The sequence below is a fragment of the Arachis hypogaea genome, chromosome 17, assembly GCF_003086295.3.
Source record: "Arachis hypogaea cultivar Tifrunner chromosome 17, arahy.Tifrunner.gnm2.J5K5, whole genome shotgun sequence".
In the NCBI taxonomy this organism is placed as follows: Eukaryota; Viridiplantae; Streptophyta; class Magnoliopsida; order Fabales; family Fabaceae; genus Arachis; species Arachis hypogaea.
Genome location: NC_092052.1, coordinates 39,309,925 through 39,322,506, shown reverse-complemented (window position 1 = coordinate 39,322,506; position 12,582 = coordinate 39,309,925). Strand labels below are relative to the sequence as shown.

At 35.6% G+C, this 12,582-nt stretch overlaps 1 protein-coding gene across 1 annotated transcript; it reads right to left on the bottom strand.

The window, feature by feature from the left end:
- Nucleotides 1–229: 229 nt before the first annotated feature.
- Nucleotides 230–3,982, bottom strand: LOC112765275 (ribosome biogenesis regulatory protein homolog). The gene is made up of 7 exons (XM_025811189.3): nt 3,543–3,982; nt 3,168–3,219; nt 2,816–2,944; nt 1,678–1,795; nt 929–1,112; nt 724–837; nt 230–621 (listed from the first exon to the last, which is right to left on the bottom strand). Exons 1-7 carry the CDS (start codon nt 3,795–3,797, stop codon nt 478–480), a joined length of 996 nt encoding a protein of 331 aa, XP_025666974.1. The 5' UTR covers nt 3,798–3,982; the 3' UTR covers nt 230–477.
- Between the last annotated feature and the right edge of the window lie 8,600 nt (nt 3,983–12,582).

The window sequence follows — 12,582 nt, the reverse complement described above, 5'->3', positions numbered from 1 at the left end:
TATTTTAAATTTAATAAGAAAATATCATGCTATGTATTTTAGTTATTAAATTAATAATATAATATAATTATATTTTAATTTTAATTTTAATTACAACTAAAAAATATCATATTACACATTTTGATTATTAAATTTATAATTAATTATTGATAATAATATTTAAGAAAAGTAAAATAGGTGAAAAAATAAGAGAAATAGAGAAAGGGAGAGAAAGAAGAGAATTCATTAATTTTAGAAAAAAAAAATTTGATTTCAATTGCAATGAAAAAATGATATGTAATACATTTTAGTCGTAAAATTAATAAAGTATAACAGATAAACTCATGGCATTCAAAATCGCTTCCCCTTTACTCTGGCCTTACATCGATACAAAGACTCAGAGAGGTGGGAATAAGCATGGTAATTCATAAAGGTCTACAAAACTTTAAACTAATAAACATGGTTTAAAAACTCTCTACAACATCAACAAGCTCTAGACTACTTTCCTTTTGCTTTCCCTTTCTTAGAACTTCCCTTTTTAAAAGACTTTTTCTGCGTTTTCAATTTGCTGTCCGTAGCTGAAGCCTTTGCTTTCTCAAACCTTCGTTTTTTCTCTTTTTTCACCGTGTGCATCGAGACCGCCTAGAATACAGAGGAAGTAAAATCGAGGACGAAAGAAACAGTTCATAAAGTTTGGTCAATATTGAAATTGAGGTCACTAGATAACTTGAAAGTTGAAAGTACCTTGTCAACGTTGAGTATATCATGGGAATGCTTTGACATAATTTTATTCAATATTTTTTCAGTTTGCTCCTTCTCCTGCGATCCTATCCCTTTTCCTTCCACAACTGGCAGGAACTAAGTTAAGAAAAAAGAAAGCAATGCCAATTAGCCAAATTACATGAATAAAAGAAACAGATCAATATTGTAAATAGCATTGGTTTGCAACCTTTCGATATTTTCCTTTATGCTGAGCAGGCTTTTCACCAGCCAACTTCTTGTCAAATTTGCCACCACTGGCTGTTGAAGTTGCTACAGTTCCAGCTATATTACCTAATTCATCCTTAGTTACTTTCTTAGGTGCTGCCTGTGTTCCTGTTATAGGCAAAGCTGTAGCAGCCAATTGAACATGGCTGCATAGGAATTTATTCAGTCCTCATAACAAGAGAAAACATTGGGGGAATTGTGCACAACGGTAAGATAAAAATAAGTAAAAAAAAATATGAAAGTAAAGAAAATGTGCCGTTAAAAATACATCACACAACAGAGGACCGAGACAATGCAATCAAATTTAGTTATGATTAATTACAGCAGTTAGACCAACTGTTAACAATACGGTGCAATGAACAAGCAAAATTTATTTTAGATCAAGTAGCAAAGTATATTAGTACTAGTTGAACAAGGATTAACAAAGAAATTGTACTTATTTGGGTTTTGTAATTCAAGCAGAATAAAACTTTTACTCTGCAAAACAGAAAGTGACAACCACTATAAGTCCAGAAGGGGAGCCAACAGGCAAAGGACAAGCAATGAATATCAATATTGTATTTTTGACAAAGCAGCCAAATGACACATGAAATAAATCCTCAAACCAAAGTACCTAACTACTAACTAACTAACAACAATAACTAGTAGTAGTAGTAGTACTGTAGTAGTAGTAGTAAGAGGGTGAGAAAAGGCAAGAGATAAAATAAAAACCTTGGCAGAGCACCAAATTTGGCAGCTTGTTTCAAGTTCTGCAGTCTGTTATTCTCCTGTTTTTCAACTCTTTTCTTCTTGTTTTCCTTTCTTTTGGCAAAAGGGTCCTCTTCTGGATCTGCAAAATTTTCCTTATTAATTAATATACATCATCATTATCATTATAGCTTTTATTAACGCACAGAATTGTATACACCAACTAGCGAAAATTAGATTCATGCACCCTTTGCGCACACATGAGAAGATAGAATACAAAAAATATCCAAAGAAGATTATGACATCACTGGAACCATTGATGTATATAAACTTCACAATGTCTAACTAGCATGATCCACATTATCTCACACCAGAAATCATGCCAAAAACACAAAGTATGACAATGAGATCTTTCAAATTTTAAAGGCCTAACTGATGGATACTAAATCAGATAAATTCACAACTTCTTCTCTAAAAGCAAAGCTTAGGCTGCGTTTGGTTAGTGTCTTTTAGACACATAGACACATACACAAATACACAAAGATACATAGACATAAAGATACACAAATTCTGTAATATGTTTGGTAATAATGTACAAGACACACATGTATAAATCAAATGTCAATTTCCCCCCTCTGTGTCTTATGCATTGATAATTTCAAAAATAATTACAGATAAAAAGGTCAAATTTTGTATTCTATGCATTGTGTCTCCGTATCTCAGCTTCAAGGAGGAACACTAAATACATGTATTTTGTGTGTATCTTGTACCACCGTGTCTATCCAAATCTGTGTCTCAACAAACAAACGATGAACATGTACCACCATGTCTAACAATTAGTGTCTATTTCTCAACAAACAAACACAGCCTTATATAATCAAAGCTGTCTAAGGTAACTTAAATTGTTCATTTCAGTTTTAAATCTTCCTTCCTCAGAAGAACCAACCGTGATCTAAATCAGACTTTTCTTTTAGTTTCTTCAAACATTTATCCTAATCTCAAACTTAAAAGATGTAACAGTTGTGTAAGCATCCAAAATTCACTCCACTAGACTTGGCCACTTAGATAAAAAAAAAAAAAATCAAAACAGTAACTGCAAATTTCATTTAAATAAAGATTCCTTCAAAGGGACAAAGGGCAAAGGATGGCTCAATAATTTTACCATCATTGGGTTTTGCCTCAATAATAGGCACAGCATCTTCATCATTCGCACGATCGTATCCATATGTACGTTTCCAGGTTCCAGTTTGTTCGTCATATGCAATTTTGTCTTTCTTTCGCTTCTGTATTCCTGAGAGAATAGCACACAACATAGTCAGTAAAAAAAATTTAAAGACAAACCCAAACCCCAAACAGGACTACATAAACATAAGTATTAAGGTCACACAATGTAATCAAACTCTCGAATCACCTAAACACCAATTTACACAAACTTGAAATATAAAACTTCAAACTCACTAACTTGATTTTTAAGCATAATATGAGCTTAATTAAAAGAGCCATAAAGCACAAACCTTTCTTTTTGGCAAATTGCTCCCACTTGGTAGGAGGTTTGGGCTTAGGCAGCTGCAAAACACAGTATTACAAAACTCCATGAGCAAATAAATAACTTCAAGGATTAATAATTAAATTAGGGTTTTAATAACAAGTACTTTAAAGGCAAACGCTAAGAAATCAGGAGTGCTAAACTTTTCCGTCGAAAATTTAAAAAATTAGGGGTCCCAATCGATTAAAATAAGTTAAAGTTTAACAATTTTCTACTTCTAGTATCAACCTAATCACTAATCTCTAAACCCTAGAACCGTTAAATGAATAGACATAATACCAATAATTAATTATAATCAACAGAATAGAATGAAAAGAGAGTGAAGAAGTAAAGAGGAGTATACCGGTTTCTGTCTGGGCAATTTGGTGAGTGGGGGAGGCAACTTGACGAGGGGACCGTCGACGTCTTCGGTGGAAGGCAAGGTGAAGAGGGAATCGGCGATGGCTTGAACCAACTCAGTGCCTTTCTGGAGACACTGGCTGATTAGGTCTTCCCTTGAAGGAGTAGGGTCAGAAGGAAACACGTGATGAAGGTCCGTGGCCATAAGATGGCCCAGGTCAACCTCCAAGTGCTTCGGTTCTTGATTCTCTACCTCCATCTCTCTATCGATCTATCTATGGAGGGGAAGGAAACAGCGCCGCCGTCACTGTCACGTGTGCTGAGGGAGTGTAATACGTAGAAGAGGAAAAATGAGAACCAAAAGGAAGAAGATTAAGGACAGGGAAGTGGTGCGGCTACTACTACCGTCCAACTTTGTCATTAGGGTTTTCTTCATGGATGTTAGTTGAAAAATGGAATTTATTGTTAATTTTAAAAGTTAGATTAATAATTAAAAATAATAAATTTTATTGAATTTTAATTTTTTTTTTTTTTTACAGAATTTGGCTTAAATTTTTACTTTGTTAAATTATTTTTCAAATTTTGTTAAAGAGGAGTGTCAGGCCAGCAATTTTTTTGCCATTATTAACTTAATATTTTTAATAGTGTGAAATTTTATTTAATAATATAAAATTATTTTTTTTTATTAATTAAGTATTGATTAAATTTTAATCAAAGTGTTGAGTCTTAATTTTTTTTTATTAAACATTATTTAAATTCAAATAAAATATTTTTTTAATTTTTAATATTTGATTTTTTTTAATGGCAAGGCCGTTTTTTATAGAAACACTTCAATGACATTTTGTTCAATATTCAACAGGTAGTGTAGAGAGGGGTATCTCAAAACCCATTGTCTTTCTTCTTGATTCATTCTCATTTTAGGTGTGTTTCGATTATAATAAATCCCTACATTTAAGTTATAACCTTTATCAAATATTTTAAATTTATGCGCACAAGTTTTTTTATTTTTTTTAGGGTTAAATACTGAAATCGTCCCTAAGGTCTGGGCTGAAAATCAAAATCGTCCTCGGCCTTTTTTCGTTATTAAAATCATCTTCAACGTTACAAAACGTTATAAAATCATCCTTTTCCACTTCAATTTTATTTTTTTTACCATATTACCCTTCATTATTAATAAAAATAATTTAAAATAATATTAAAAAAATTAAAACAACCCCCCCAAACTCCCACCCCTCAACCCTCCGCCCTCCGTCCTCCCCCGCCTCCTCCCTCAGCCCACTCCCGCACCCCCACCCCTCAACCCTCCCCCTCCGCCCTCCCTCACTCCCTCCCGCCTCCCGCCTCCCCCCTCAGCCCACTCCCTCACCCCCACCCCTCAACCCTCCCCCCTTTGCCCTCCTCCCTCCTTCACTCCCTCCCGCCTCCCCCCTCAGCCCCTCCCTCACTCCCCCCTTCGCCCTCCCGCCTCTCCCCTCAGCCCACTCCCGCACCCCCACGCCTCAACCTTCCCCCTCCGCCCTCCTTCACTCCCTCACTCCCTGCCGCCTCCCCCCTCACCCCCACCCCTCCCCCCCTTCGCCCTCCCCCCTCCCTCACTCCCCCCTTCGCCCTCCCTCACTCCTTCCCGCCTCCCCCCTCATCCCACTCGCTCACCTCCCCCCCTCCACCCCTCCCCCTTCCTGTAACATCCCTCACCCCACTCCCGTAACCCCCTCCCTCAGCAACAACAATAATCAAAACTCAGCAACAATTCAACAAATTTAGCAATAACAATAATCAAAACTCAGCAATAAGCAATAATCAAAATTCAGCAAGAATTCAGTTCACAGAAGGTGGTGGTGTGGTGCAGCAGGGCGGCAAGGCGGCGGGCGGCGGTGCGGTGGTGCGGCGGTCCCCTTTCCTCCCCCCTCCACCCCCGCCCCCTTTTCCTCGGCCCCCTTTCTTTCTCTTCCCACCCCTTCTCTGATCTTTCCTTTCTTTTTTTATTTATTTTATATTTATTTTATTTTATAATTATATTTATTTTATTTTATAATTTTTTAATGAGGGGTAGTTTGGTAATAAAAAAAATAAAATTGGTAAAAAGGATGATTTTAAAGCGTTTTTGAACGTTGAGGATGATTTTAATAACGAAAAAAGGCCGGGGACGATTTTGATTTTCAGCTCAGACCTTAGGGACGATTTCAGTACTTAACCCTTTTTTTATTATTGTCATCACTAACAACACTAACATTTTGTTAACATTTTTATTGGTTCTGATTTTTTTTGTGCCATTATTAAATAATTTCAGTTCATTTTTTAGTTTATTTGAGATTTATTTGGATCCAGAAATAAATTTGATATTGTTTTATTGATGATTGAGTTTTTTTATTGTTTGTTTAAATTTGAATTAATTTCGCTTCATTTGTGAATTAACTGATATTTACTTGAAGTTGTTGTTAAGTATTCACCAAATTTATTATTCTTTAAGAAATTTCGGTTCATTTCTTAGTTTAATTTATCTTCATTTGGTTTCGTCTCGCTTGAATTTGCTGAATTTGTTTGTATGTGGTTGTTTAGTTAGTTTTTGTTCAAATATGAACTAATTTCGGTTCATTTGTGAATTAACTAATATTCATTTGATGTTGCCGTTAAGTATTGACCAAATTTTTTATTCCTTAAAAAGTTAAATTTTGATTCATTTCTTAGTTTAATTTAGGTTCATTTAGTTTTGTTTTGTTTGAATTTACTAAACTTATTCATGTATTGTTGTTTAGTTAGTTTTTGTTCAAATCTTAAAAACAAAGAAGATTTAATTTGGTTTTAAAATTATAAGACTGATTCATTCAACAACAACAATCTATAATTTTTTTATTATCTGCCAATTTGAATAATTTTTTTATTGGTATGAACTCAATCTTTTTTTTATAATAGTAATAGATATTTTATCTGAAGTATTTTATATCTATTACTCATAAGCTACAATTAAAAAAATAAAATTGAATTGTGTTACTAATGATTTTAGATTTTTTATGTTTTTTATGATTATAATTTTTTTTAATTTACATAAAAAAATTAAAATAATAAGTAATGATGAATTTCAAAAGCAAAAGACTGCATGGATATAAAAATTATTAGGCATTTTATCAAAGTTTGCTCTGCTCAAAATTTCAAATGTGAACGTAGTGGACAAATCATTTCAAAAAAAAAGTTGAAAAGTTATTGTTATCTAATTTAATGCAGCAACTAAAAGGCAATATAACAAGAATCAGTTAAAAAACAAGTGGAATAATCTTAAGAAAAAATAGAAAATGTGGTACAAATTATTTGCTAAAAAAACTAGTTTGGAATGGAATAGAAAAAAAAATGCTACGGATAAATGATAGAAGAAAAAAATATTGGTATGTATTTATTATGAATAAGATATTATATTTTTAAAATTTATTTTAAAGTATTTTGTTCTTACAAATATATAATATATATAGGAGAATTCGCAGTATGAAAATTATAAGTACAAAGAATTTTTATTTTCTCATGAATTAATATTTTATATTTATATAATAATATTTATATTTTTAAAAAAATTATATTTAATAATATTTATCTTTTATATAAGTAATATAAAAAATAATATAAATTAAATTTTTTTAATAATTTTATATTTTAATGTAATTTTAGTTAATATAATCCAAACATAAATTATTTTTTTAAAGTATATTTGACAAAAAATATTCAAACATAAATTATATTGATATTAATCTAATTTTAATCAAAATTAATTTTATAAAAATATATTTATATTAATAACTATTTACAAATATTAATACAACCACACACCTTAAAGTCTTAAACAAAAAAAAAAAGCTTTCTCCCGTTCTTCAATTCATTCTCAGCGCTGATGGACCACATTAAGTAACAAAAAGCAAGGTTGCGAGAACCGGATTGGTCAATAAACCGGTGAAGTCATTGGTTTAATGATTTAGTAGTTTGACCGGAGTTCAACCAGAGTTCAACCGGTTTAATCAAAAGTAAACAGCAATTGACACAGGCATGCAACATGTAAATACTAAATAGCATCTTGGATTGGAAGAGCCTCCAATATTTTCTGCCAAACCTGCAAACCCTGTCTTAAGCTTCTTTAATCTGTTTAAAAATACTTAAATATTGTTGTCTCCACATCAGAGTTGAAACTCAGAATACTAGTTGATGCCACCTTTAACAGTAAATTTATCAACATTGCTGAAAAGAAAAGAGAAGAGGAAACATAACCAAGCAAGAGAGGCTTTGGAATTCTCTCATGAATTAAAAATTCTTTTTCTTTTTTCTGTTTTTTTTTTCCTTCTTACATACTGTGGCAATCACTAATTCACTATACATCAAATCAAAAAACTCTCATTCTCTTTGCATTTTAAAATCAATAAAAAATGAAGAAAAGAAAACAGTTAGTGCCCAAATGATTATTACTGACGATCTTTCACCTACATTAAATGTTTGCCAAAAACAATTAAAGAATCTTGAATAAAAAAATCGTCTTCTTCCATGTCCTGCCAAAAGAGTGAAGTTGATCATGAGTAAGAGTTTATTATATTGTTGTTAATTCATAAAAAAGTGTGACAAGTATTAATAAGTACTAACTAAAACATAGTACCTAATGGTTGTGCGTGATTCTGAATGGTTGTACAGGGCTGAGAGATTGGTAAGAAAGCTAAGTGTTTTTAAAATCAAATTATGCACAGTGCTGAAGTTGGTGTAACAAGATGATGATGTTGATGATGATGACGAGGATGTACTACTGTTCTGAACTTCTGATCATGTGATAGGCAAGGCATGACTGTAGACCAAGCAACAGGCTGTGTTTTCCTACTAGGAGGAGAAAAGATTTTTTCCACTAACAAGAATCAATGGCATAATCAAGTGCACAAAAGATATGTATCATTCAAATGAGCAAAGGTTCAAACACCTTCAGTGCATTATGTAAGTGTAAGTTATCAATTATCAATAATCATTTGGTGGCTGTTGACCACTTTGTGATTGTTCCATCTTTAACATACAACAAAAAAATCATGAACAAAATTAACTCAAGAAAAAATATTGAACAGAATCATTCAGCAACTCACAACTCAGACATTCAATAAACGACTAAATTCAAAATCCAAATCCAAATCCAGAGAATCTAGAAACAGAAAACCTAACCAAAACAATCCAAACTTAACCTCCAAACTAAATTCAAACCCACATGAGCAGCAATCCAACTCAGAACACAATCCCAATTTAGAAGTCAGAATCTTAGAAATTGAAACTGAAGAAGCAGGCAGTGGCTTAATTATTACCAGAGACAGGGCGAAGGAGGAACGACGGTGATAGAGTAAGCTCGGAAGATGATCATTTTGCGACGGCGAGTCCCCGAGCAGTGATTTCACGGCGAGGCTCTAGGCAGAGATTCACGGAGGAGAGATGCACTTGAAGAGGATTGAGTAACCGTTTGCGTGACATAGAGGAGAAGAAGATCGACGACGAGGACAACGACGACACCCTCTGTCACTGCCAATGACAACGATCACAGAGGCGGGCTTTACGACGAGCACAGAGATGGTGAACACAAGAGTGGCGGCGGCTGGGGGTGACGATGGCTGGTGGGGCTTCGTGACGAGCAGAGACGGTGAGGAAGAGAAGAGTGGCTGCGGCTGGGGGGGCTGACGATGGCTGGGGGGACTGACGGTGGCTAGTGGGGCGTGGCTGGGAGCTGATGGTGGCCGCGGTGTTTTCTCTCAAAGGTTAGGCAAATTAGGGATTTGGTTGGAATGTGAGAGTGAGACAGAAGGGAGAGGGTCGGGTGTTTTGGGGGGTGGGGTTTTTACGTTTTTTTTTTGAGAGAACCGGTCTTTTGAGCCGACCGGTTCAGCCGGTTCACCGGTTAACCATCGGTTCGGCCGGTTTTCAAACCAGTTTTTTGCAAGGCAGTTTTGCGCGTCAACTGGACCGGCTATAAGACCGGTTTCTGGTTAATTCGGTCGAACCGGCTGGTCCGGTCCGGTTTTCAGAACCATGACAAAAAGTTTATTTAGGGACTACATGTTACTGCTAAAAGTAAGTATCTATTATTGTACTAGTTGATTAGCGAATTTTTTATTTTAATAAATAAAATAAATAATTTTAAAATTAATTATCGATTTAAATCTTCCTGTCTTATCTCGTTTATACTGTAAATGAGATGATATTCTATGTATATGTAAACGAGATATTACACGTCAGCATAACACATGTATATCTCGTTTACACTGTAAAGGAGATATACTTATCTTGTTTACACTGTAAACGAGATACATTAGTAGCCCATTTCGTTTATAAGTAAACAAGATAAAAGAAGACAAATTTGTTGGGGCTATAAAAGGATGTGTAACCTTTGGCTTTCTCCACAAACATTTCCTATCCTTTTTTCTGTCTCGTTTTTCTTACGAAAACAAGTGTACAATGGCCAGTAACAGTGTATACATAGTTGTGCTTGTTTATCCCAATTGCCGTATGAGAAATGGCGATAACAGGGTGAGATTTGAGTGTGAGGATTCGATATTGTTTCAAACTCAGCGTGTGAATACGTTGTCGGATTTGAAGAGTTTGATATTGAGCAAGCTCGGTGGTACAGCAGTGAGGGAGATCAGAAGGGTGGGGTACAGGTTGTTGGCACCCATGGGTAATGGAGTCTTCCGGTTTCAACTATTCCGACTTCAAGAGGACGAGCATGTGTGACTGATGTTCGACATCCATGGGAGGATCATGGCGGAACAGGTAATGGAGCTTTCCGCCCAGGTGGGAGATAGTGGTCGTGGTGGTTCTGTACACTCGACCTATGTACAAGACGACCGACCTCTCGCACCACCACCCATTCATGTCGCCATTCCAGTGGATGAGGCGGAGGAGGGCGAGGAGGAGTCGGACGAAGATTACGTGGCGAATTTTGTGAACAGTGATTCTTCCGAAGGTGGCGATGAGGACGAGTTTGTGCCGGAGACGCCTGCCCAGACTATGGCGCGCCATGTGCTGCCTCCACCTCACCCAATTTTGGCGCTATCGGCGGGGCCAAGTCAATATCACAGTTTGGATCTGGATGCCATGCATGAGAGGACTCTGTTTTCTGACACCGGTGAAGAGGATTACAATCTAGACGGCAGGCTAAGTTTCGGGTCGGCCACAGGTTCAAAAGTCGAGAGGTAGTACTTCAGGGTGTGAAGAACTACAGTATTCGCAGGAGTGCTGAGTACCGAGTTATCGAATCGGACTGGTTAAAGTACCATGTCCAGTGCCGTCAAGCTGACAATGGGTGTCAATGAAGCCTTCGTGTGGCCTTTCGGCAGAACCTCGGATACTGGTAAGTTCGACTTTAATTGTGCTTTTGAGTACTTCTGTATGATATATTAAGTGGGTTTGAGATATGGCTGAAGCAATACTGTTTTGTTATTGACGTTCAAGATTTTTGCCAATAAAGAATTTTAATAAAACAGTCACGTTGTAGATATAGTTTCTAAACCAACAAAAATCCCTTCGTACAAATGTTTTGGTTGTCACAAGTAACAAACCCCTAAATAAATTGTTAACCGAAGTATTCAAACCTCGAGTCGTCTTCTCAAGGAACTGCAGGGAAGTATGTTCTTATTATTGGTTATGGAGATTGTAAATTTGGGGTTTCAAGAATGAGGAACAAATATGACAAATAATTTAAATGGCGATTAAAATAAATAAATACTGTAAAGCAAACTTTTGACAAGGTATGAGAAATTGGAAGTCCAGACTTAGTTATTCTTATCAATAACAATGAAAGTTGAATCTTAATTTCACTTAGTCAACCTTTACTAAAGTAAAGGAAAGTCAAGGGACTAATTAGTTTGATCTTCGAATCCTATTTATTTCCTAAGAAAAGGTTGGGATTATTGAAGCTCAGTTCAATTAGCAAAGATAACAGTTATCAATTATGTTGAGATAAGATAACTCCTGAGTTATTGCTTTCTTAACCAAGACCAAAAGAGGAAAAAGTAGATTTGCTGGAGTAAAAATGCCTTCGGATGTAAAGCAACAATAACATAAATTAAAGAAAGCAATCATGAATTGAAATACCTCAAATAACATTAATAAGGGAAATTATAATCTAACAAGAAGAGTTCATAAACTAAATTGGAAGAATAAATAAAAATAAAGAACCTGGGATTGAGAGTTACTCCTAAAACTAAGAGAAGTCCTAAATCCTACAAGAGAGAGAGAGAGAGGAGAGAACCTCTCTCAAAACTAGATCTAAAACATGGGAAATAACTAAATTCACGAGCTCCCCCTGAATGGATGCATTCTCTCACTTCATAACCTCTGGTCTATGCCTTCTGGACTTGGATTTGGGCCAAAAAGGGCTTCAGAATTTGCTATGAGTGTTTTCTGCAATTTCTGGTGCGTGGCCTCTGTCACGCGTCCGCGTGGGTCACGCGGTCGCGTCGTTCGGAGCTTTTCCTTGCCACGCGGTCGCGTCAATCATGCGACCACATCATATTCGTTCTGCTTAAGGCGCACGGTCGCGTTAGTCATGCGGCGGCGTCGCTGTTGATTCGCGCTTGGCATGCGATCGCGTCGTCCATGCGATCGCGTGGATGCCAGTTTCTTCAGAACTCCGTTTTGCACTTTCCTTCCATTTTTATATGTTTTCTTTCCATCCTTTGAGTCATTCCTGCCTTAGAAGATCTGAAACTACTCAACACACTAATCACGGCATCGAATAGAAATAAAGGTAATTAAAATAATTAATTTTAAAGCATAGGAAACATGTTTTTCACATACATCACATAATAAGGAAGGAGCAGTAAAACCATGCAATTAATATCAATAAGTGGCTGAAGGATTGAATAAATCACTCAAACTAAGCATAAAATATATCATAAAATATGGGTTTATCAACCTCCCCACACTTAAACAATAGCATGTCCTCATGCTAAATCCAAGGTAATAAGTAAGGTTAAAGTGATGGAATGTCATGCAATGCAACCTATTCTAAATGCAACTACCTAAATGAGTCATGCAATTCTAATTTA